The sequence below is a fragment of the Primulina eburnea genome, chromosome 8 (genome assembly GCF_022965805.1).
Source record: "Primulina eburnea isolate SZY01 chromosome 8, ASM2296580v1, whole genome shotgun sequence".
In the NCBI taxonomy this organism is placed as follows: Eukaryota; Viridiplantae; Streptophyta; class Magnoliopsida; order Lamiales; family Gesneriaceae; genus Primulina; species Primulina eburnea.
The window spans coordinates 39960237-39987749 of record NC_133108.1 but is presented as its reverse complement, the minus strand read 5'-3'; the positions used below and the strand labels follow the sequence as shown (position 1 = coordinate 39987749).

At 32.1% G+C, this 27513-nt stretch overlaps 1 protein-coding gene across 4 annotated transcripts; it reads right to left on the bottom strand.

Moving 5' to 3' along the window:
- Window positions 1-610: 610 nt before the first annotated feature.
- LOC140839711 (calcium-transporting ATPase 10, plasma membrane-type-like) lies at window positions 611-25514 on the bottom strand. Of its 4 annotated transcripts, XM_073206621.1 has the most exons (37): window positions 25404-25514; window positions 20704-20788; window positions 19918-19983; window positions 15792-16015; window positions 13492-13608; window positions 13376-13415; window positions 12979-13097; window positions 12739-12870; window positions 12553-12642; window positions 11945-12014; window positions 10495-10565; window positions 10336-10419; window positions 10104-10181; window positions 9945-10019; window positions 9535-9618; window positions 9375-9457; window positions 9175-9283; window positions 9038-9093; window positions 8685-8727; window positions 8497-8580; window positions 8214-8351; window positions 7693-7758; window positions 7513-7611; window positions 7257-7367; window positions 6820-6990; window positions 5239-5298; window positions 4147-4311; window positions 3932-4048; window positions 3419-3517; window positions 3015-3152; window positions 2781-2881; window positions 2328-2373; window positions 1766-1900; window positions 1451-1558; window positions 1239-1330; window positions 1000-1077; window positions 611-894 (listed from the first exon to the last, which is right to left on the bottom strand). In XM_073206621.1, exons 4-37 carry the CDS (start codon window positions 15951-15953, stop codon window positions 870-872), a joined length of 3246 nt encoding a protein of 1081 aa, XP_073062722.1. In that variant the 5' UTR covers window positions 15954-16015; window positions 19918-19983; window positions 20704-20788; window positions 25404-25514; the 3' UTR covers window positions 611-869. The 4 variants fall into 4 exon arrangements, with proteins under 4 accessions (XP_073062722.1, XP_073062723.1, XP_073062724.1 ...); XM_073206622.1 differs by lacking the exons at window positions 19918-19983; window positions 20704-20788; window positions 25404-25514 and adding an exon at window positions 16198-16339 and having other exon boundaries at window positions 994-1077; XM_073206623.1 differs by lacking the exons at window positions 19918-19983; window positions 20704-20788; window positions 25404-25514 and adding an exon at window positions 16198-16339 and having other exon boundaries at window positions 611-884; window positions 998-1077.
- Between the last annotated feature and the right edge of the window lie 1999 nt (window positions 25515-27513).

The window sequence follows — 27513 nt, the reverse complement described above, 5'->3', positions numbered from 1 at the left end:
AATAAATTTAAAATTTAAAAATATAAAATATTAAAATTTTAAAATTAAATAACTATATACATTCATAATATAAATGATAGTTATATTTTTTTAAAAACAAAAAATATAATAAATAAACTCTAATATTATTAAAATAATATATCTTAGAAATCCAAATTTCAAATAATCAATATACATATATATATAACACAATTTTAAATTAAAATTTTTAAAAACTAAAAAAATGGTTATTCATAGTCCGTCGCTATTCTTAACCGATTTGATCGTTAAAACGATTTTTGAGAATTTTACGAACAAGAACAACGATTAGTTCAATGTAACAAAATTATTTATAAATGAAAATATAGACAAAGTTAGAATTTTTTAAAAAATATTTCTCATTAATATATATATATATATATATATATATATAATAGATAATTTATCAAAGTATTTAATTTAATGATTGATATCAATACACTAAACATATAAACAACATATTATTTTAGACTAACACGATCTCAAAATTGAAATTGATTTTCACGCATTTCAAAGGCAGGTTTTCGTCGACGGTAGTATCAATCAAACATAAATTCCATAAAACGTTCCGACCAAAAATGAAAAATCACGATGAAAGTAACAAATATCAGACATTTTTCCCTACAAATGAATGAAACAGTCCGATCTCCGGACCTAAAATCCAGTAGTGGCTCGTTTCACAAACTACCTAGGAATCTACAAAGAAACAATCTCACGAAGAATAACAATACTTCACATGAAAAACATTAAGCCACTCCGCTACCCAGAGACCAGAATCTTAGCATCGTAAAGTTAGTTAAAGTCAGCATTAACTTTATGAACATTTGAGTTAGCATAAACCACAGCAATTTTTAAAGGGATCCATTTGACATTAACCTGTAAAACCATAGAGATAAAATATATATATATATATATTAATATCTCGAAACAGTTTTTTAAGGCGATTAATTAAGACCAAAGATATCTCAGATTTGCCATCACCCGGATTTCTTCTTGAAGTATTCGCCAAAAGGTCTTTCAGGAACAGGTATCAGTTTTCCAACAATAGCAAGAGGCCAGCTGGCAATCAACAAGTAAAATTCAACATAAGCTTCAATCAATATCTCATGAAGGTGATAATGGGACTTATCTCTGCTGCCGCTAAAGAAAATAATAATCCTAGCATTTTATATATGTTGCTAATGAAGAAGCGTGAGACTCGAAAGTGCGGGCGATGATACCTGACAAAACCAATGGCAACGGAAACAATCCACAGTTGCCAACTCAGGCGAATTGTTGAAGCAAATTTCCCCAGGAAAAAAATTATGACGACCTAGATAGCAAGGTGTATATAGACATACATGTTAAGGCTTGAGTATAAAACAAGAGCGAAGATGACAACGCTACAGGAAATAAGACAGTTATCTATTACATTTTGAAAGAAGAAGAATACCTGAAGCAACAGTTCGACACCAATTATTCCCATGAAGAGATGGTTCTTAGTGACTCCTCTCCAAACATTGATCTCATCTGGCTTTCGAGCATTAACTTCATTGAATATCTACAATTATAAGAGATTGATAGAATTTTAATTCGAATCGACACAGTTTTTTAATTCTGCTTATGGTTTGAGTTTGCTTGTTGATTTGTTTTGTGACCAACCCGCCCAAACCTCAACCTTTAACCCAAATGGGCTGACCCATTTAAACCCGCCTTCAAATGGATTGACAAAAATGCAAGAAATCTTTCACTAGCCTCATCAACATACCTGACAGAGGACGAATGCATTGAATATCAGTGTGTTCTTTATTTTGAAAGCACGATCCTTGGTCTCATGTTCTAGATTCAGGATCTTGTTTCCTCCGAAATTGAGGATTAAGAGGACAGTGACTTGATAAAGAGCCTAAAATAATCCGATGAGAAAAATTATGACAAAAAAATAAATATACATGTGAATAGATATAACAATAGAATATACCGCCTCCCATGGCTTGAGTAATTGGGAAGATGGTTTCAAATTTGTACCAGAGCCAAGATGTCAGAAATTAAAGACCATTTAAGTACAAGATCCCTTATATTTCATTTGGTTGCTATTATACGGCCTTTGTAGCTTGATACCGATCAACTTATACGTGTACATCTAAGTTAATAAATTCTGGCCACATATTTACTGATCTCTAGATTATCGCGCGGAGATTGTGAAAAAATTAATCTATTTATCGTCCCCCTCCCATGAATTTGAGCTTTTGGGAGAAGCGGTCTCAACAATACCAAAAGCTGTTAATCTCCACATCCAATTGGCTGTGGTCAACGACAAAAGGAAATGATACCTGAATTAACAGATTCCTCCACATGATATTGGTTATCAGAGGTTCCCTAAAACACAGTATTTCAAGATTAGTAGGCATTCGAAAAATAAATCAAATTATTGGATGCATCCAAAAGCTGAAAATTTTGGCAATGGATTGAGAAAGAAAGAACATGGAATTCTTGCAATATGCAAACTTTAGACAACAAAATAAAAATCTCAAAGATTTTGGGTTATAACATTTCAGCAAGCAGATGCTCTTTCTTTCCCCAAAAAAACAAAATTAAATTCCACATACAGTGCAAACTATTTCTTAAGGTTATTGATAGGTTTGGAAGCGAGGGAAAAACCATGTCTAACCCCGCATTTGTAAGGATGCATAATGGTCGGTGAACAGAGATGACAAAAAAGGAAACCAATTTTTCAATAACACAAACATGAGCAACCAGAACTTTGGCAAATACACATGTCTAACCTTCTACCAACTGGAGCTCGATGCATCAAATGATCCGTAGGAGCCTCAGTAGCTAGTGCAAGAGCTCCTAAAGTGTCCATAATAAGATTTACCCAAAGAAGCTGGAGAAAAGTAAGCATAATTAATGTTTTCCTGAAAACTGTTACGAACTTTGTACACCAACTAAAGTAAAACAAAGACAGAGAACACCAATGCAAACAAATAGATGGAGCGGTAAGGAGAGAGATTTCAAACCTGAACTGCATTGAGAGGGACATTACCAGAAGAAACTGCAGAGACAACATTGATTATAAGAGCTGCAACATTAACTGTCAGCTGAAATTGTATGAATTTCTGAATATTGGCATAAACAGATCTACCCCATCGTACAACCTGCAGTCGATATAGAAGTCAGATTAGCTTTGCACTGCTTTCCACACTAGTGGTAAGGATGGAGACAATGGTGCTGCACACATCACTCAGGTAGCAATTAATGCATCATACATATACACTGAGTGAAGTTTAACCGCAGCAACTTCAGATTAAAAACATACAACATTACTACAAGATCGCTAAAAAGTGAGGAGCATTCTGTAAGAACCAAACTCAAGTACTTGCACAACTGTCAGCATCAACATACGAGTGAGACAATGGCTGACCTTTACAACAGAAGCAAAATTATCGTCCAATATAATGATATCTGAACTTTCTTTAGCAACTTCTGTGCCTTGAATACCCATAGCAAGGCCAATATCAGCCTGCATCATAATTCAAGTATAAACGAGGTCATGTAAACTGAATAATAAAAAATAAAACCCAAACACAAATAGAATTAACATCAGTATAGCAACCTCACGTCTAAATAGTATCACCACCTACTGATAAGACACTGAAATTCATTAACCTAGTATGTCTATCCAGAAAGTGTCTAGCAAATTTCAGATCAATAGCGAGCCAAATAATATAAATTGATCTTTTTAGCAACAAAAAAATGCTATCACCTATCTATTACATTCATTTCAACAAATCACCAAAAATAAATAATTAATTAATTAATTAAATCACATCAATTTTTACTTGAATTAACACAGTTCAGCACATACGTATTAAAGAGTGGCTTTCAGAAGCTAACATTTCCTGTCTAATACATATCTGGGAAGTGAAAACCAGACCTCGTGCAGTGCAGGAGCATCATTAGTGCCATCTCCCGTGACAGCAACAACATGTCCCTTTCTTCTCAACGCTTGCACAAGCAGCAGTTTGTCATTTGGTGATGACCTTCCCATCACCTTTGCAAAGTCAAAACAAGAAGTTATTAGCACCACATCCTCAACAATCAAAGCTACAGAACCATCATATTAAGCACAAAGAAAATTTCAGCTCATACCGAAATCCTGTCAACCACGTCCGCTCTTTGTGTCTCGGTCATGTTACGGAATACCTTTCCTTCAATAATATTAGGTTCAACAACATCTGCCTTAGACCCCAAGATCCCACACTCTAAAGCTATCGCTTGAGCTGTTTGAAGATTGTCTCCAGTAACCATGCGCACCTACACATTGGTTAAAACAATAATCACAACATTGTGTCAGGTATCAAGCTTCAGGTAGAAGCAAAAAAGAAAATATATAGGCAACCATTCTTAAAATATGAATAAAGTAACAAAAACTAGAGGATCAAAGAACGAACTAATACATAAGTGACAATTGTGACTCAAGTATCGCACAAGCTTGTCAAACCGTAGTCATGGATGGTTGAGCAATAACAGAAAAGGCAGTTATGGACTGAATATAGAAATGTCGATGAAAAAGGACAAATGACAGTAACAATACAGATGATTTAGCAGAGCGAAAGCAGTCATACATCAAAACTCATGCGGCTACCACAGGATGTTTAGGAACTATTATCATTTAGCATAATGCCCCACTGAACTCATAAAAAAGTTACGGAATTGTTAATCATGTGATATCAGAAGACAGAAAATGCGGGTGCCATGGAAATTTTGCGTGGGCTCTGCGGCCATTGTTCTTTTTTGTTGCAATTTCAATCAGGGTGCCTCTATTTATTTATTTTTTTCAATTCAAGTGATATACTATTTCTCATCCCAAATTAAAAATCAATCAATCATCCTCTACTGCCTACTCTTGCCGATAAAAATGTCAGATTCTAAATTTCTTATTTACAATATTAATTATTATTTAGTAGTTCGCGAAATATGATTTTATTTGAATAATATTTAGTTAAAATTTACTTTATATATGTGAATTCTAAATAATTATGCCAGACGCGCTTCACTTCAATAAAGCACGCGCCTTGCCTTGCGTGGTGCTTTAGGCCACCTTGCGCCCTAATAACTATGGAGATATCACAGAATCACATATAAATTAAATAATAAATAAATGGTGATGTACGAAAAACAGAAAATAAGAAAAAGGTAATGTTTTGCGTGCACATGTATGTATTTGGCATTAATACATACCTTAACACCAGCATTAGTGCATAACAGAACTGAATCTTTTACACCTGGACGACAAGGATCCTGCATCCATGTGTTAACTATTAACAAGTACACATTGAAAACATATGCATAAAACAAATCAATTCATGTAAAACAGGAGAAAAATGGGAAAATTTCAGGATGAAAAGCATTATGTGTGAATTAGTTGTTGAAACTATTGATGATAATGCCAAGAGGAAAATTACAAAAGAAAGCCGCAAAAAAATGAAAATTAGCACGCCCAGAAAAAGTACAGAAAAATATCAAAATCACAATTCAAAAAATAAACTAGTAACAAATCAAATAATACATTTCAGAATTCAGAAAGACTGACGTACTATAAATATTTTATATTTTAATATAATTTTGTTGTGATTCAACCATGAAAGATTTATGCCATATTGAATTCAAAACTAAGAAATATTGATATGAGTTTTTACCAACTAGCATTGCCTTGAAAAAGTTAAGCCTTGATGCAAAACTACATAGATCATGTTTGTGCGCATTATCACTTCATTATCTTTCTACTATTAAAAGATACTATTAAAAGATGTCAGAGCAGGAATCCCAAATTTTTATAACTCCATGCCCAAATTTTTATAATTCCATGCCTCGTGTGTTGACTAAAAAGCTATCACTGCAGAAAATGGTGCAAGACTTCAAGAGATACTTGGAAACACAATTCTTTCTGACCATTAATTGTGCTCTACTCTTCTTGGAAAAGGAAAGCTTTCGAGTGAATGTGAACCACAAAAAGGCTCTTGTTTATTGTTCACATAAACAGAAACCATATGGCTCCATCTCTATGATCTTGAATACAATATGATGCAATATTTTCCATAAATTGCATTTTTTGCTTCAAGTTGAACAATTTAATTCAGGTTTTCATCTTTAATTTGACGGGGCTTATTAGAAATCAAAACATACAGTCTAGAATCAGAATAAATATTGTTAAACTTACATTACATCTTCCATATGATTTAATATTGTTTAGCAATTACATATTTCAATTTTATTATCCCAGACGTCAATGATATAAGGAGTATAAATGCATATCATTTAAGAGAAATTAATACGAGGGGTTTGACATTAACTCATAAACATAGGTATTCAAGGCTGATCCACACAAACCACGAGTTGTATTGCACTCTATTCATTATCTTGATATTTTTGAAGTTCAACAAAATTAACATCAGGCAACCAAAAAAAAGATAAAAGTCACCATTTCAGAAACTTTTTAGGTAACCACTGCCCGAATGATGTTGGTGGGTAGGAGCAAAATATCTTGGCCCACAAATGGTTGTTATTATTGCCATTCACGTTTGAAGGCAACAGTGTTTATTATATGATTAAACAAGAATCATTACAGAAGTTCCTATAACCTCCATTCAAAACATGTCAACTTCCACTACAAAGGAATTATAGGCTTTGGAGGTTAAAACAGCGAATCTTCCTTTTCTTCGAAGCACAAACATGCTTATACATGTGGAGAATTTCAAGTGATAAACCATTCATTTTAAGAAAAAAAATAAATATACATAGGAAAAACAAAGTGATACGCACCTTAATGCCAACAATGGCAAGTAAAATTAGGTCTTCTTCAGGTAGCTGCCAGTTGTCCAGTTCCTCGTCACTAGCCGGAACCTTCTCCAGTGGATATGATCGATAGGCTATAGCAACACAACGCAAGCTTCCTACGGCCATCTCTTCAATTGCTTTCTTAAAAAGTGACAACTGTAGAAAACAAAAACAGTCCTTTAATAGCAGCTATTAAATTTACTTTTTCAATAACGTTTATGCTTGAAGATAAAGATTGGTGATCATCATTAGGTAATACATTAACGTCAAGATTAACCACCATATCCTCAATCACTTTTCAACTTGCCGTCATGATTTTGCTGCTCAAGGCATATTATTCATGCCCAGCTCGAGAAACATTTTAAAGAAAAGGAACAGGTTAAGAACGAGCTGAAACCAAGAAAATTAGTAAACTGGTAAACCTTATCTTCATCCATTTCCGTCACTTGGTCATTTGCATCAATGTAACTTTTACAAGAATCCAGGACTATTTCTGCAGCCCCTTTCCAATGCACACGAACTTCAGAATCGGACTGCCAAAACAGCCACAATTACTATTACATAAAGAGATAACACAAATAACAAGCCATAACACAGAAAACGTCTTAACGCTCTTTGAGTTGAAGAGGATAGAGATTTCGTAAAATACGCGCCATCAGAAAAAGATTCTAAACTAACCATTTTTAGTGCAACACCACCTCGCTTTTTCTCTGAGTTGAATGGAAAAGCATGAATTATCACCGAATCTGATTGGACAGCACTAAAGTCCATTCCAAGCTACATGACAACACAAACAAACTGGAGTGAAATGCCAAAAAAATAACAGACTGTTCACTGGTGAAGAGGAATTATTATTACATTCACTCCCCATTGTAGAATGGCCTTCTCTGTTGGTGATCCAGAAATTTCAAAAGCTTCACTACCCTGTCAAAGACCAGCAACAGCAAGTGCGCAAGCTTAAGACATAAAAGTGAGTCAAATAAAATTATGTCGCAGCTAGTACTATCATAACAGTCCTAAAAGTGAGTCAAATAAAAATTATGTCACAGCCAGTAACAGTCCTCTGAACAGATGATAATCGCAACTTTCTCCAGAATTTTATACATTAAAAACTTCCCTACAGAGCTCATATGTTATACTACGCTCCTTGAAAAGATTACGGGTTCATGTTTCATTATTCACCCCAAAATCATTTTATCATTGCCAAATTCATGTGTTTAAAGCTGCTGACATAAAATAGAACACATATTTGACAACAATATGAAAGAGTGATGGAACTCATTTGATCTGTTACAAAAATCTTTGTTAAGCTCTCAATTAAAACATAAGTTTAAAACAAGCACGCAATCATTTATAAATTTCATCATACTGCTATATACCTCAGGCATAAATACACTTCCTGTTGTGTTCTGTGCAATGCCTTCAATAAGATATGAAATGACAGTAGGAGGAAGCATTGACTTATTGTCGGGAGAATCAATTTTCTTTCCACAAGCAAACACCTCAACCACGGTCATCTGTACAAAAACCCAAATAGTTGAATTTCATTAATAAACAAAATGACCAAATCTTCCAAATCATACCACAACCAGAGGAACCTTACCCACATCCCAGGTTCGCCCTCCAAAATAAGTGGAAACAAAAGGCAAGATGATAACTCACCTGATTCAGAGTTAGGGTACCAGTTTTATCACTGCAAATAGTAGTTGCAGAACCCATTGTTTCACAAGCTGATAGCCTTCTAACCTGCAATTGAGATGTTTAATATAACCCAGGGATAATAATTGGATAATGGTAAGAAAAAAAAGAACATGGTTAGCTTCACATTAACTGACGGTACATATACTAACCAGTGCCTTATCAGCCATCATTTTTCTCATTGAATATGCAAGCCTACAAAGCCAATACATATAAATTAAATATGATAATACAGAGAAATAGCCCTCAAAGCCTTCATTGAAATGGGAAAACTAAAAAAAATGTTTACATATCGCATATCAAATGAGGTGGATTGCAGTAATGTATCATGGAAACATGAAAAAATAAATAATAGGCCAAAATATGATTTGTATTAAGTTATTAATAGGCCAACATCAATCGCAGCTGTAAAAGATAAGTAATGTATCGGTATTACCATCATCATTTTTGTTTGACTCACTGGCAATCATACAACTCAATATAGAATGGAAATTCACAGACTTACGTCAGAGTTACAGCCAATGGAAGACCTTCTGGCACAGCTACAACTACTATGGTGACCTAGAAATTTATTCTAATAAGTTAACAACACAAAGATGGCATACATTCAACCAAATACCACATTTAGGAATTAATACATACCGCAACAGTAAATATTTTTACAAATCCATCAATTGCCTCACCAACTTTAGTCTTTCCACGTATGAACTGCTTGCTGCCATCTGGATTTGTGGTTTTCCCCAAAAAGAATCTGCGCAAACAAAAATTAAATTCATCTATCAACTTCTGCAAGGAAAATGATGGCTCTATAGATTTACGTACTAAATTAATAATTAAATTACCGGGCCACGAGAACACCCAGAACTAGTACAGCTACTGAAAGGCCAACGAAGCCAATGAACGTAGCAACCCCATTCAACCGTACCTAAACTCAGTAACAAGTAATTTAGGGTTATTCAGATACAGTGTCCAAACATATTTCAAGAATTTCCAAATATTTACCTGTAAGGGTGTTTCTTCACCATTGTCCTCTGATATGCTTGCCATGAGTAATCCCCATTCAGTATTAATACCCACGCTTGTCACCTAAGAAAAGAGCAGCATTCCAACATGCTATAAGATTACCACATAGAAGTAACACACAAAGAAGTGGTGATAAGAGTCTAGCATACAATTATGCATCTTAGCATCTCAGGTACTCCAAGAGGACGACGAGAATAGCATATAATAATGCATCTTAGCATCTCATGTACTCCAGGAGAATATGTCCTTGTGAACAGGAAAGAAAAGAGCCCGCATATTTAGCAACTCTCACAGAAACACTCTCACACTTGAATCGACTTTTTCTTTAAATATATGAAAATTCTCAGATTAAAATAGTAGGTAATAGATGTAAAAAAAAAGAATATTACCAGCATGGTGCCATATCCATCAGCTACCTTACATCCAGACATAAGAAAGGGTTCTCTAGTTGAATCCTTGTGAACCTAACATGAACACATTTGACAAGTGGTAAGATCATAGATGCTAGGACAACCATAAAATAGAGTATATGAGCTTATGAAGCTTACAATTTTACTCTCCCCTGTCATACTTGATTCATCAATTGCAAGGGAATGTCCAGCAATTACAAGTCCATCAGCAGGAACCTGTACATATGAAAGTGAGGACAAAATCAATTAAAATTTAAATAAACCACCTCCAAGTTCACATTCTTCCGAAAAATACTCATATGGAAACATTTTCAGTTATGTTTCAGGGAATGTGAAGTGGATCAGCTGAGAAAGATATCTTCTTATTTACCTGATCTCCAATTTTGAGGGGCAGTACGTCACCAACAACTATTTCAAATATTGAAACTTTAATTCTCCGTCCGCTCCTAATGACCTACATGGAAAACCACTAGACCTAAGCGAAAATAGAAGGAAAAGTTACAAGCAGCACTATCTGTATGATACCAACCTCCATTTGTATGTTTTGTTTCTCCTCGTTCAAACTTTGAAATTGAAGAGATTGTTTGTAATCACTGACAGCTGCAAAAAAAATTAAATACAGCATGTTTTCTAACTGCTTAAAGTTAACAATATAGGACAGAAATATACTTGAGTTTCATTGTTATTGGTAAAGGTATGTTTCCCTTTCTTAAAGTTGAGTTATCACGCCCCTGTTATTTAAAAATTTGTTCCTAATAACTCACATGGCAGCAAATGATTGTATACAAAATTACACTACTTTGAAGTTCCACTGCACCAGAAAAAAGGCCACATGGCATAGAAACAATGTTCTCAGTCACTAACTGAATTGCTCCGGCAGAAGTCCAAATCTTTTACAAGCCTGTCGTGTATCCTCCTCTCTTCCAAATCTCTCGGGAATTTTTTATTTCACGTATTTTGTGTGGACTTCTACGATGTTCCAACTTTCTACTTAAAAGCTTATTAACTTCCTCAGACAATTCTTCAAATTTAACCTCTGAAACTTTCACAATTTAGTCAAATATTATAGTCAAAATCTTCTTGTGATTCTTTGAATAGCATTCTCACAACTAAAAATGCATACTCATCTGTAATGATGTATTTAAAAAGTTAATAGATAGTTCTACTTTTGCTCATGTTGTCCCTGAATCAGAATTAATTTTCACTTACTAGTATTTTTTTATTATCCATCTAGGGATGCTCCTTTGTGGTGTTGATGAAACGAAGTTAGCTATATTTCTATCATTGACAAAACCAAATTAGTGTCCCTTGTGATTATGCATTTGGTAAAAAAATCAACAGTGCAAGCTTATTACGATCTAAAAGTTTATAATTTCAAATTGTGGAGAGATCAATAAAACAAGCAGATAAAAACATAAAGCACAACATAGCAACAGCCAGGAAAGTAATCAACTATTGAAGGATGCAGAATAAATTCGTTTGTGGTAATGATTAAGGACTTCAGCTCACTTTCTCGAATATTCTTGCAACTAGCTTGTAAACATATTTTCAAACGAAGATGAATGGTTTATCTCAAAGCGCATACATCTTTACAAAACTCATTAAATGGAATTATATGATGGTAGATAGTTTAGAAACACATGGACAAAGGCCAAGAATCTACTCACCATTCCAAATCCACTAGATTATTCAACAGAAACAAAGTCATGTCATATTACGTGCATAGGAAAACAAACTGATTAAAGTAAAATGCTAGAAACAAAATGCTAGAGCAGGAACTGGAAGCAGTAAGAATACTGGCTCAATCCAGCATCCAACCTACATTATATTTCCTGCCTTGTAACATTATGCAGCAAAGCATATATTTTTAGGAATGCTATTTATCATCAGTGTAAGTCAAGCAAACAGAAAGAATAGTAATTAAAACAGCCACAATCGGACATATGTCATATTTTAAAAACAATACACAACTGGCGCACCTGTGAATATAATGACTATAAGAACTGCAATGGCAATACTTCCTCCATCATACCAACCCTCTTTTATGCCCTAAAAAAGGAATAATCTCCCATTATATTATATCTAAAAAAAATGAAACAACAAGTATGCACACATCCACAGAAATGTTCCCTACATGATTGAGTACGAGAGCATGATGATTCATGGTATTAGAACACATTTTAAAGATCAAAACTACTGTAATATAATAAGTTCAGATGGATCAAAAGCATTAAGTTGCTAATATACTTCTTGCAAACAAATAAAAGCGAGCACATTTCAGTTTCGTTTTACGACATTGCAAGAAACTGATACATGCTAATATTATTTCAGATGAAGTTAAAATTATGACATGGTAAAAAAATAAACAAAACAAACAAATTCGCGAATAAAAAGTCTAACACAATATTAAAATAATGTTGTCATACACACCACTGCAGTTTATAATGAAATGACCAGAAAACCCAAAAGAGATGAAGGTCGTGTTTACTAAATAATAAAAATAATTATAGTGCAAGCAGAAATATCACACATACTCTTCACACAGCAATCCCACTTCATCATTCAAGTATATACTTCTTAGCCTTACCTCAGTCTTTATACCTAGAGCTAAAGAAGCTGCTGCTGCAACCATCAAGATGATTAGAGTGGTGTCCCGACATGCGTCCCAAACAAACCTCTGTAGGGTCAAGCAAACCAAAAAAGTTATGTAATCGTTAACATAATTTTGATGTACTGACCATGCAAAAGTACTGCTTTAAAATCCAAATCTCACCCAAAAACTACGCCCCTTTTTCCGAGGATATGTGTTCGATCCAAAAGCTTTCTTTCGATTAACCAGGTCAGCCTCATCTTCAGGTATACCTTTTTCCGGATTGGATTTCAATTTCTCAGCCACTCCATTAACCTGAAAACAAGAAAAGAAAAAGGAAATCAAGATACATGGAATATCGAACAAGAGAGCACAGAATTTTATTCAGAGAAGATATTTCAGATGCAACTGTGTTGAACTTGCCCCTCCAATATTCTGCAGAAGAGAAAGATCATGCTCTGTGGAAAATGCAACTAGTTCCTCAGCACTGATACCGAAATCCCCAAATCCAGTTGGGCTTGAAGGTACCTCCTTTGAAGTTCCTGGAACAAAGATGAATAAATACGACTGATTTTTAATTCTTGATGAAACAGTGATACTACAAAATGATCCTCCACAAGTGGGGCGTCATATGCCGATATATCATCCAGAAACCAAAAAAATTCCAAAACAATTGAATGAAACACCCAAGCCATTTTTATATAGACAAGGTTAGGATTATGTATTATAACGATAAAAGTGGCACAGCAGATATTATAATACAGCCACTGGTACTTATTGAATAAAGAACTTACAACGATATAATGCAAAAAATAATTACCATTTGGTCCTTGCCCGCCAGTTTGGAACAGAACTGCTGCCTGGCCACATTTATGTATATATTTAATAATCAACAAATGCTCATAAAGGAACCAATTAAAATTAAAACATAATTACTCGAAGGACTTGGGCATGCATTCTGATTTTAGCAACCAATTGCTTTCTCTCCTCTTCTTTCTTCAAGTCCAGAGTATAACGAAATCGCCTAGAAGCATTCAGTACAAGTGCAGCTTGCTGGAACGAAACGATAGGATTAAAAGAAAAATAAAAGTACCCCCAAAACACCAATAGTTTGCCACACAAAAAAAAACAAATTAAACCACATTTAAACAAGATAAAATGTAACGCACTGGTTGAAAATCCATATTAGGAAAAGAAGTAAACTATAGATAAGAAACAAATGAAAATCCATATTAGCAAAAGAAGTAAATTACAAGCATGCAAAAATTTGACAATCGGTAATGCCCCTTTATTTGAACATATAATATCATCCTTCATGGCCCGTTCTCATTCTTGTTTGAGGGAGTGCTAATTCTAAACACAAAGGTAGTGCTTGGTTATAATTCGATCTTGGGAGTTAGGAGCCATGAAAAAAGGCTGCAGACATTTAAAGGACCGGAAAGAGATCTATCTCATCTCAACTGAGAAAATTCTCAAATCTTGGTTCATCATTTAGGCACATTTGGAAAAAAACCTCAAATACTCCATTTAATTTGTTATTGTGATTAGAAAACAACCTATATTTGTCTAAGTAAATAACTATTTTGTAAGGACCTATAATTTTGTTCAAAGAAAATCCTCCACAAAAAGCAAAGTTAACCAAAAACATTAAATGAAGCGATAGAGGTAGCATAGCCGAAGAGGACCAAGAAGGCGCAAGAAGTACGAAACCACTAGAGAAATTCAATACTGGCACATGATGATCACATTTATTGTAGATGCTTTACTTGAACTAGCATCTTGCACACTCGAAATTATATGTAAATGTTGTTATTTGTTTTAGAAAAGAAAAATATTAACCGCAAACATTACAAAAACATGAAGGTTTTGAAGAACCAATGTCGTGGTAAAACTTGTGGTAAGCTTTTCAAAAATGTAATTATAAAAAAGTAATATGAGAATAATAGAAATACTAAATTGCATGTTTCATCTAATTTTTTCTGTATTGAGTTGGGAAAATTTTGGAAGTTTATTTATATATATCAAGGGCAGTTACCACACCACCCTCTTGCTTTACTAAATTAAATAGCAATAGTAATAGATAAAAAGTTCATGCATGATGATTTTACTTGATTTTGTAGGAGTGAAATTACGAGATATTTTATTTTATCTAAAAGTATAAATATTTTTATGGACTTTAAGAAAATTCAGATTATTAGTTCATAACACCGTAACTTCGACTATCTCAACATGTATAACTTAAACTGATAGTGTTCCAAGTGCAAACGACACATATCAGTTGACAATAGTAATCGAATTCAGTTTTGATCAAGAAGCAAGCTGAGGATCCCTGGAAATTGAATCATTTTTCACCAAGTTTTTGTTTTGTAATTAGACATTCGATGTAACTAAGCTAGTGCCTCTGTACTGATATTTTGATGCTTAATTTTGATGTAGTTGTGCTTGTATCAAAGATGCTGATTTCTTTCAGCTCAATCTATGAAATTTGTTATAGCACGGTAAAGCTCTATTTTCCTCTAGATAAGCTTAGTTCCATTTCCATATATTTTATTATATCTCAACTACTCTTGCCGTAGAGCGAGCATTTTGATTATGTACCGAGTAGAGATCTTTCACTTCCCTTCGCAAGTAATGCATTTACCTAGCCATCCATCCGGGAAAAAAAGGCTCATTCACAAGCCCCACGGATATGGTACAGTGACAAAACATAAGGAGATTAATGAGAGGGCAGAAGCAAGAATTTCAGGGGCATCTTATGAGAGAGACTTATTCCTAAAAGGCAGTTCCTACCAGGGGATGGACATACCCAAAAGTGTAAGTTATGTTCCATGTGCATTAATGCATTTTGAACTCAGACCAGAGGAAGTGTTTAGTTCCACTTGAATTAGCCTAAGCTAGGTTATCTAAGGTGCCCTTTCAGCTGACAGAGTTCTCAATATGCATTTGTTCCACTTCAAGCCATGTTCCATTCTCAGACACATCTTATTCCCAATTCCGATGAAGCGTAAGCGTGATAACGCTTTATCGCAGTTGTACCCCATACTTCAATTTAAATTTGTACATTTTATTTTTATGTACGAGTTTGTTTCATTTTCTTATCTTATCCTACAAAATTACCCAAAAAAAGGAAAGAAAACAACACGCAGTACCGTAAGCGCGCGCACACATACATAAAACATAATAAAATTTACCGAATAATAATTTCGAAAAAGGAATAAATAATGTGATAAACTTACCCTCCACCTACGCAACCGATCAGCCGGAGCACTTTTCGTCCGGAAAATATCGAAGGGCCCCAAACCTTCTTCATCATCCTCGGCATACTCTCGGCGACTTCCACGGGCTTCCACGTCGTTCTGGTGGCGCCTGTACGGCGAGGTTTTGTATTCACCGCTCATTCTCGAATTTTATATTAAGTCGCAGGAGAGATGACACATCTATCTCTATCAAACCGAATACACTGCAAAAACGAAAAGCCGCATATTCAACATTCCGACAAATGCAGCTACAAAATCATGTCTTCCTAAGTGGATTTGCTTCGTCCTTTTATCATTTGTCTCGACTTCATTCTCTTCGAGCAACCAAAAACGAAGCTTTTCAGATCAAAAGAAGCAAAAATACTGGACTTGATAAGATTCAAACCTGTAGAATCGATAAACCAACGGAAGGCGGCGTCGTGAACGAGGGAAGCAGAATGGGCTGTGGTGTGACAGCGGGTGAAAAGAAACTTCTAAGAAATTCCCCGTAACTGCCTTTTATTTTTTCATGTAAATCGCGAAACGTCTCTCTTATTAAAACAGATTTTATTAGTATTTATTTTTTTCCATTTTTCCAATTTACGCAAGCGGGTCCCCCCAAAATCGTTACGTGGAATTTTTCGAAAAAATCAATCCCTAAATTTATGTTCCAAACATTCCAATTATTATTTTTATATGAATTTAAAAAATATGTAAAATAATACAATATTAATATTAACCACTTAAATGTGCTATAAGTTTTCTAACCTTTTAAATATATTATCTTATAAGTATAAATATAAATAAATATATATATATAATCAAAATTTAAATTGTAACAGACTCATCCGAATTGTAACACGCGGCAACTAAAGATGGGCCTCTGCTTTCGTCGTACTTGATGTAAATTAACGTACGTGTCTAGGACACGTTGTCAATAATTAATCAGTCATCATAATTAAGTTGATGTGATTAAGTTGAAAATGACTATTTTTAAAATAAAATTAATGGGTTAATTTTCTTTTTAATTTAATGTGCTGATATTAATGTGATTGGCAGAATTTCAAAAGTACATATTATTACAATTTACGTTAGATTGCGAGATTAAGATTTCAAAGTTTGAGTAATTCTCAGAAAGACTAAAGCTCATACGTAAAATTGTATTTTACTTTCTCCTAAAATAATATATATTTATTTTCATTTTCATAATTTTATTTAATTATTTTAAAAAAAGCTCAGTTTGAGATATATATTTTCATGATTTGATTATATATATATATATGATCGTCTTAACCTAAAAAACCCTCGAAAAATATAATTAAAGGAGAAAGATCGAGTGGGGAATAAGAATTTTGGTATCTACTTTTGGGTATTATTTTAATCTTCTTTGTAAAAGTTCCAAAGTATTCTATATATTCTTTAGTAAATCGTGAGATGATCTCATGAATTTTTATATGTAAGATATGTTAATTTTACTCATATTTACAATAAAAATAATAATATTTTTTATGTATGACTCATATTAGATATATATCTTACAAAATTAACTCATAAGATCGTCTCATACGTATAATTTTTTTTTTCAAATCATCCACACAAATAACGATTTTTCTGTATAATATATTTTTATATAAACTGACAAAATATATTAAACGGGCAACTGTTGCAGGTTGCAGGACAGTAACCAATAAATCATTATTTATTAAGGAAAACCATTTCTTTATATGTTTTGTTCTGCCTTGACATCTCAAAAGTATTCACACCGTGTATATATATATATATATATATATATGTCACACTATTTGATCTACTATCAAATATTAAATACAAAATAACTTTTCCTCAAATAAAGAAAAAGGAAATAGTAATGGAAAAAGGAGCTGGAATAAAATACTTATTTTTGTACGTGTCGAGTTAAAGAAATCCGACGATAGAAGAAACTTAAAGAACATCATGCAACTCTGCCGACATATACTTGGCGTGTCGACGATTGTTTTGGACAGGTGGATCACATCACAATACAACGTATTACTGTCACACCTCGAAACATTAGTTCCACGGGCGAATGTATGTATAGGTCGATTTTTATTTTTTTTAATATATTAGAAAAACATTGTCGCTTCTATATCATCACTGAATCTATTTTTAGATAATATTTCAAAGATAGAGTCGAATAAATCTTTTTCAAGATCTAAAAATATAAAAATTGAATATAGAAAATAGTTGGTCAGAAATTAAAGACAAAAATTTGTGTGAGACGCTCTCCTGGGTTGTATTTTATGAGAATCATCTTTTATTTGAGTCAGTCCATGAAAAAATATTACTTTTTATGCTACAAGTATTATTTTTTATTGTGAATATCGACAGAATTGACCCGTCTCACACATAAAGATTCGTGATATCGTCTCACATATTATGAATTTCATTAAATATAGTTTTTTTGTTTTTTGTTTTGGGTTTTATTTTATTAATGTTTAAATTATTTGGATGTATGTTTTCGGTGGGATCATAATGAGTGGTAGGAAATTTAAAATCTAATTGTTCAAACACCAATGAATATATAACGTTGAATTTGAAATCGTTTGAATTATCCGTTTCATTATTAGTTTTTTAAAAAAAAATTGGTCAATTATTGAGATATTCGTATTCATCGTAATTTTGTTTTTGCACTGTTTTTGAAAAAGGGTTGTTCACTAATTTTTAGTAACGTTAACCTATAGATATAGAATATCTACATAGCAATAATATGGATTCAATTATTGATTAATAAAAAAAACTTTTCCATATAAATATATTAATTTTTATTATTTATGCTTAAAAGCTTAGAATGAGTAAAATTTGATGTTATTTTATGTTTTTTGATAAACCAAAGATATTCATCTACTCGAATACAAAAATAATCATTTCGTTTTAAATAACCTATTTTAATAACACTGTATCTAACCTATAACTAACATATCATAATAATTTATTTTAAAGTAATATATATTTATATTCTTTTTTGTATTATCTATACTCCACTTCATAAATAAAATATGTGTTAAATCTATTCACAAATAAAATGCAAATTACAAGAAATGAAATGTAAATGTCTTCATCACCTTAATCTTATCTATATTTTTAAAATTTTAAAATATCATATTACGTTCATAACATAAAATTAGTATAAAAACCCATTTTTAAAACCTCATAATTTTTATATGATATTTATTTTTTCACACAGAATTATTAACAGATTAAACTTTTAATCTAAGGGTTTTACATTTGGTACATGATTCTTAAGTCATGCTTGATAAGATTGAATTGAGTGAAATATGAATGAAATGAATTTTGGAATAGAATGAAGATAAGAATTGAATGGTATATCTCTTCAATTCCTATGATTGACATGAGAAAAAAATAAAAAATAAATGGAATGAAATACAATATCATATTAAAAACATTTAAATAATAATTATTCTACAATTATTTGATATTACTATCATAATTCCAAAAGTTTTAGAAAACTAAAGAATGAAATGAAATTGAGAATATTCATTTTATTCTCACATCGTTTCATCTCCCAATAATAATTTTAATCTTGTTTGTTAGTGATGTTTTAAGTTTATCCTTCAATTTTAAGCAATGAGCATCAAAATAGATAGGAACGAGCGTTTGCCGCTTTATCAAAAGTTATAACTGATCATAATTGTGTAACTCAAATATTTTTAAATCGTACAGCAGTTTAAGCACCACTTTTAGATTGTTCTGCCCAACGTGAACAATTATTGCAATCGACAATATCTCTCCCGATATTGCACTATTTGCAATCAATGAGAATCGAACCCGTGACATTGGTTCTGATATCAATTGTTGGATCAAGCGCTTTTTGTTTTACCAAGAGCTATAGCTGATGGTAATGATCCAACTCAAATCTTTTTTAACCATACATCAACTCGAACATCACGTTTAGATTGATTTATCCAGTAGGACCAATTATTGTACCCGAAAAAATAATGATCCTAAATCTAATAAGTAAAACTACAAAATTCATCTTGTTATCTAGAACCAACATACAGTCGAATAGGTAAGAGTAGGAAATAGATAAATAAAGAAGAAAAAGAGGGAAATGTGAAAGATTACATACCCATAATGAAAGCGGGAGTGGAACAGGTTTTACTTGGTGAAGTGAGCTATTTTCGGAAAGGGAATACTGCAATTTACCAAAAATGGAAATATAGTTACATTTCATATCTACTTTTCTTCACTCCAGTTCTCAAAATGAATATATAAAACTTCACAACACTCTATCATAAAAACATTATCATCGAAGTCGATCCAACGACCACCGTTGTTTCAGATTTGTTTATGTTAGGATCAAACATATACGATATATATTTGGATCAATGATAATCATTGGATCTAACGTAAAAGTAATAAGAGACCACGGTGAGATCTCATTAACAATAATATTAGGAATTCTCATTTTTCAAAATATATTAAGATAAAAGAAAAATTAATTACATACAATCAATTAATAAGAAGGATCCTCGATCGCTACGTTATTCAAAATGGTTTAGATATATTCGATCACTGGTGATGGCATAAGATGTAAAAGATTTAGGAGAGTTGAGGAGAAAGAGATCGCACGAGTTAATCAGTAAGCTTGACGAATATAAATTTTAGAATAAATAAAGTTTATTTTTTAAAAAATAAACATAATTGCAAAAAAATATAAATAAATAAATGACCACGTAGTAATTAACCCACCCCCTACAAATTCTAAAATCAAGCTAGTTTTGAAATTTTTTTTAATTAAAAAAAGCCAGTTTTGAAATCGAAAATGATAGAACCTTTTGGAAAAATGAATTTTAAATGGTCCAAATTAATTCTTAATCATAAAATTAATTAATTATAAGGAAACTTTGCTCACAAATTTGTGCGGCGACAGATCCTCAGCCAGATCCTCCAAAGCTCTATTCTGAGTTTCTAAATTCTAATCCTCGTGGCGTTTCTTCCTGCAGACAAAAAACGCGATTTTTATCACGTTTGTGGTGGTGATTGGATTCCAATTCAAGCAAAGAATAACGCGCTTAACCTGATGAGAATCAAACGCGCTTTTATCTATTTTAACATCTTTATACACTTTACTGTACAGCGTCATAATATTTTAGTTTGAAAAACAAAGTAAAGGAGCATCTTTTGAAAGATTTCGAATCGATATCGTATGATATAGTTTGTGGGATGGGTCGATTCGATCTATATTTATATTGAAAAGTATTATGAGTCATTTTATATATGTCAGCATGTGTTAAAAATTTAACATATTATACGATCTTATATGAGTTTTTATGTTTTTGAAATTAGTTAAATTGAAAAATATTTATGTAAGTAAGTTTAAATTGATTATTTGGAATATGTAATTTCAAATTTCTTAATATTATATTTAGATTGAGTCATTTGAAAAACACGACCGAATTTATTTTCATTGTTAAAAAACTTTGGTAAAAACTTGTGTGAAATGGTCTCACGTAGTCACATGTCGTATTTTGTGAGACGGATATCTTATTTGGGTTATCCATGAAAAAATATTATTTTATATGCTGAGAGTGTTACTTTTTATTTTGTTTAAGGTGTGTAAACAACGAGAATAAAATTAAAATTCATAGATTTCAAATAACTCGCTCCAAATGTACTTTAACTTATTTGGATAAATCAAATTCAAATAAAGAATTTGTTTTTGTGAGACGGTCTTACGAATTTTTATATGTGAGACATGTCAACTTTACCGATATTTACAATAAAAAGTAATACTTTTTAGCATACAAAATAATATTTTTTTATGGATGACCCAAATAAAAGATCTGTCTTACAAAATACGATTCGTGAGACCGTCTCACATAAGTTCTTGTCTCAAATAAATATCAAATTTATTCGACAAAAAATTAAAGGTAATTTGAAATCTGTCCTTCAAATTATTTCATAAAATCAAATTATCCCACCCAAATATAACTGAACATTGACATTTTTCATCAATATATGTCGATAGTTTGACAGAAGAGACATCTACGTTTGGTTGGAAGGATATGATAAACTAATGATTAGAATGTAAATGATGAAGAAAATGATTGTGATAGGATTGTAATATATGGTGTAAAATAATATTATGTTTGGTAAGATTTTTAAGTGTAGGATAATTTTGAATTTTTTTGATGAAAAGACAAAATTGCCCTTCCCCTTCGCGGCGGCGACGGCCGGCCGGAAATGGTCGACTGGAAACGACTGACGGGGGCGGCGGCCGGAAATGGTCGACTGGAAACGACTGACGGGGGCGGCGGTCGGCCGGCGGTGGCGGGAAGTTGTGGTGAGTTTGAATATAATAGAGGGGTAAAATTGGAAAAATATGAGGTATTAAGAGTTGGATGAATAATTGTAGGGGGTGAGGAGGTATTATTTTAACCTACCTAATATAAGTTAATCATTCATATGAGGAATTGATTTGGTTAAATAATCACGCGTACCAAACAGCTGACTAGACAGGATAAAAAAAATAATCCCCCTAATCCTGCCAACCAAACACTCCCTTAAATTATTTACAAAGTGCCCAATAAACTAATCAAAATAGATTTACCATTTTAATCATCCGATTAAAGTAACAAATCCGTGTCGACATGCTACGGAAGTTGGAATTCATCCTCCTTTTACATTCTGGTAAAAAATACTTTTCTTTATTTTATTTATATTACTTTATTTATTTATTTGATCTATGGAGATTACGCTTGTCATTTACTTATAAAAAATTTAAATTTTATGTACCAAATTATTTTCCTTTGGCAAAAACTTGTGTGAGATGGTCTCACGGGTCCTATTTGTGAGACGGACCTCTTATTTGGGTCATCCATGAAAAAATATTAATTTTTATGCTAAAAGTATTACTTTTTATTGTGAATATCCATAGGGTTGACCCGTCTCACAGATTAAGATCTCACATGAGACATACTATGTTCCTTTATCGCCGATGAGGTATTGATCCAATAGTTAAGGTTGAGGTCGTGAGACTTGTTGGTCTCAGTCCGTGGGTAGTTTTCCTAATTTATTTAAAGAAGGATTTTTTTGTGAGACGGTCTCACGAATCTTTATTTGTGAGATAGATCAACTCTACCGATATTCACAATAAAAAGTAATACTCTCAACATAAAAAATAATATTTTTCATGGATGACCTAAATAAGATATCTGTCTCACAAAATACGACCCGTAAGACCATCTCACACAAGTTTTTGTCATTTATTTATGTGGATTTAGTTGTTGTTTTGTATTTTATTTGTCCGAGATAAGTAACTCTTGAGTCCACGCTTAAATCCCGTCAATAATGCTGACAATTACGTTATATATTTGTAGTCTGAAACAATATCATATTTGTATTCAAAAAAAATTAATTCCTTTATCAAAATCCCGAACAAAGTATGCCATTCTATTCACAATTGCATATACAAGGCATGTTATTGACTTAAATCTGCTTTGTTTTTTACCCGAAAGTCATTAAACTCGATGGGAGATAATGGAAGTCGGTCAGGCCATTAAAGTCTAGTCCACAAACTTCTTTTTTTTTTCTTCTTTTTTTTAATTTTTATAAATAAAGATAATTTTTTTATATAAAAAAAACATTTTGATTTTAAATTTAATGCAGGAGATAAGATATTTAGACAAGATCACGTGTCTGTGAGACTGTGACTGAGGACCATTTATTCGGATGCCATTTAATTCAAATAATAAAAATAATACTATCTATCTATTCTATATGCGGTGGACCATAATGGCCTATGTCAGCCAATGCAAGCATGCAGCTTCCATCGCAAGTAAAGTGGGATCAAATTAATTAGCCGTATTTCTTCTAAAAATAAATAGCCCTATACTATATAAGTTATTGGATTATTTATATCCTATTATATGAAATTCCTAAATTGAAGGATTTCAAATTTTTTTATCATCTTTGGATGGAAAAAATTCAAATGGATTTCAAATATACTTCATATCAGGTTATGCAATTTCGATATTAATTTTGTCCGATTTCAAATATATCCAACGTGAGTGTTGTTTGGAATTCGTCCATCAAATTCCTTTCCAAATCAAATCTCTATCTCCGAATCAAATATTTAATATTATGATCCATGTAGGTTTTTGCATTTGTACAAGTGAATTTAAAGTTCATGGAATTCGATTATAGTTTTATTGTTAACAATGAAACCATAGATGAAATCTTAAATTCTTACTTTACTTATATGTACACATTAGTTACACAAAATACAATGTATTTCAAATGACTCTATTATTGGGTGAACGTGAAATCTATTTCAATTTATAACATGAAATACTGTATAAATTTGTAATTAATGAATTTGAAGTTTATGATATTACTTCTCTAAAATTATAAAAATACATTTGAATACATTTGAAATCCATCGATATAAATGCAACTTTAGAATTCCAGTGGCTTGAATATCTTGCTATTTGGACAAAAAGTATGTCACTAATTTAAATTTCATTTATAACTAGAAATAATGTTATGTTTCGATAAAACATTAAAATACAGTGGTTTATTTTATTCATTTTTTGAAATAAATAAGAGTTTGAATGATGTAAATAATGAGTTCGAGTATGATTTCTTCAAATATATATTTATGATATACATATATCTAACCCTACCCAATTTATGAAGATATTAATTTTTACTTTAAAATTGAATCATGTTAACCTATCTCACGAAAATATATACGTGACATCGTCTCATAAGAAACCAACTTTTATGGAAAACATCAAATTCTTGGGAGATGTTCGTCGAAAATATATATGTGAAATCTCACAAGAAACCTACTTTTGTGGAAAACATCAAATTCTTGGGAGATGTTCGCGCGAACATCTCTAGGCGTCCATGAATGTCCACCTAACATATATATATATATATATATATATATATATATATATATAATTAAAAAAAGACATCATTTTTTTCCCAAATTGTCCTTGAACCATTAATTATTCACAAATTTTTCATTTGCAACTTATTTTTATTTGTAAGATTATGATATGACTATTATTTTAATATAAATCAAATTAATTAAAAAAATGTTCGTAAACGTATGCAAATGCATGGGCGAGTACCCTAGTGTATATAAAGTAACCCATACTTCAACTTTCTGTCTTTCTGACCTAAAATTTTGTCATTTTTAGGCTTTTACTGTTAACAAAACCTGAAATTTACGTGGTGTGCTATCGCTAATTGTATGGCTGGAATATCAATTATCACAGAACGTAGCATATAATTATTGGTCACAAGTGTAAACTTGAAATGCTGGATTAATATATATATATATATATATATATATATATATATATATATATATATATATATATATATATATATATATATTCCTGTAAAATTCAAAGTAATTGTTATTATTCTTGAATCCTTAAGTGGACACTGCGTTCAAATTCTTCTCTAAAAAAATGCCCGACTTCTCAAAAACTATATAATATAAATCGAATCAACTTCGTCATAAAAAGGATAAAGACTGAGTTATTGCTAATTTTATGATAAGATATCATATTAGTGAGAATAGCGTCGCGTACGTACCTTTAAATGGATGAAGCAATTCCATCCTTTTCGATGCAACAAACACCAAACTTTGATATCTGTATTTAACCTCAACTTTGATCCTCTAGCTTTACTCTTTCATATTTATAGATAACAATATCGTAAAGAAAAAGATGAAATAATGGAGTTGTTGATTTGGCTTTGAATTTAAGCTATAGATATTTTTTGTTTCAACCACTTCTATAATCTAATGTTTTACGGCAAAAAAAACTTAGGTGAGACAGTCTCACGAGTCGTATTTTGTGATACATATATCTTATTTGGGTCATCCATGAAAAATTATTACTTTTTATGCTAAGAGTATTACTTTTTATTGTGAATATCGGTATGGTTATTGTCTCACAAATAAAGAATTGTGCGACCGTCTCACAAGAGACATACTCATGTTTCACGTACATGCAAGTGATATATATATGTGTTTTAAGAATTTTTTTTAAAAAATAGTTTAAATTATCATATGATTAATATAAAAAAATAAATAAATATCATTGAATTAAAATTAGGAAGTTGCCAATATACTTACGAGTTGACGCAAGTCAATAGCACTTTGTAGCGGAAATTTCCTAGAAATTTAAAGAACATGTACATGTCCCCCACGTAAATATTAATGAGGAACATGACAAATATATAAATATATATGTTACATTTGGGAGAGTTGTGGGGTTTATATGAATCTCGTAATCGAAACTTTGTCTAATATTAAGATATTGAATACCACTTAGTACTCAAGATGCATGTGGTTTATATATAGTTTTACATTTGTCGTTCCACGACACTTGTTCAATCACGGTATGGCATGTTTTAGTATTTCGCAACATATGTGCAAAAAAATTTCAACTTATTGCTTGGTATCGATGCTAGGATCCGTTCAATCACGGTACGGCATGTTTTGAGTTGTACTACAGTCTGGTTAGACGTGAAAGAAAAAGAGGCTCGGGGTAGGGATAGAAGAACTTGACTGAGGAATGAGATTGATTGAGAGACGAAAACAAATAACGGATACGTAAACATGTTTCGTTACTATCTTTCAGGACAAGGAGAAAATATTCTCCGAATACTTCAAAATTGCAAATGTTGTGAAATGTCACAAATTATGGAAAAAAAGTCGACACTGCAAAATCAAGTTGTGGCGAAGCTTGCAAATAATTTTGCAGGGCACAGATACTGAATATCAAGGTCATGGTTTCATGCAAGGCAGCATACATTAAGGTGCATGCATTGCAATTGTTACATACAAAAGTCTGCGCAGGGTTTAGCACGGTAATGAATTTGTCCCTGTGACTTTTGGTTTTGTCTTAAATTCACGTGTCATATGTTTGATCAATGTATCTAAGTGATGACTTCACGACACTGTCACTTGGCCCGACTTTGTTCCATTTATTACAATACTTGGAGTCTTGGATGCCAAGTTTGTTTGGTATTCAATCTCTATTTTCTTTTCTTTTTTTACATAAATAAATTTAGAATTTCGTAGGGAAAATATCAAGTCCAGTAAATTTTCGTAAAAACCAGTGAACTAAAAGATGAAGAAAACACAGTAAAGCGAAGCTTAAAGCAAACCAAAACCGAGGCCTGTACGAAGTACATTGTCCTTAAAGCAGATGTGTCATCTCTTTGTATGTGCTTCGAGGATCGTCTTCGACGCATGTTTCCTAGGATACAATCGCAACGGAACAAAAAACCACCGCTGACTTATCACGAAACACTACTACGGTGAACTTAAAACGTACTTTTACTTTATCACTTAAATTTAACGGAGGCCAAATGAAAAGCTAACAATATAAAATACAAGAAAATAAGATAAAATTTTCATTATTTGAAATAAGAAAATGAACACACTGTTTATAAACCCCAAGATACACACCAAGAATCATGCAAGATTTATTGAATCAATTAATCTTCTCATTAACTCAAAAATATGAAGAGCCAAAAGTCTTCAATTAACTCAAAAAATAAATTTTTTTACCCCATCGTCCCCCAAAAAACTGAAAATTTAGTTTTTGACCTGCAAATAAAATAATACGACTTGAAATCTGTATTTCAACCCCTAATCACACAATCAAATATCGATACTGACAAAAATAATTTA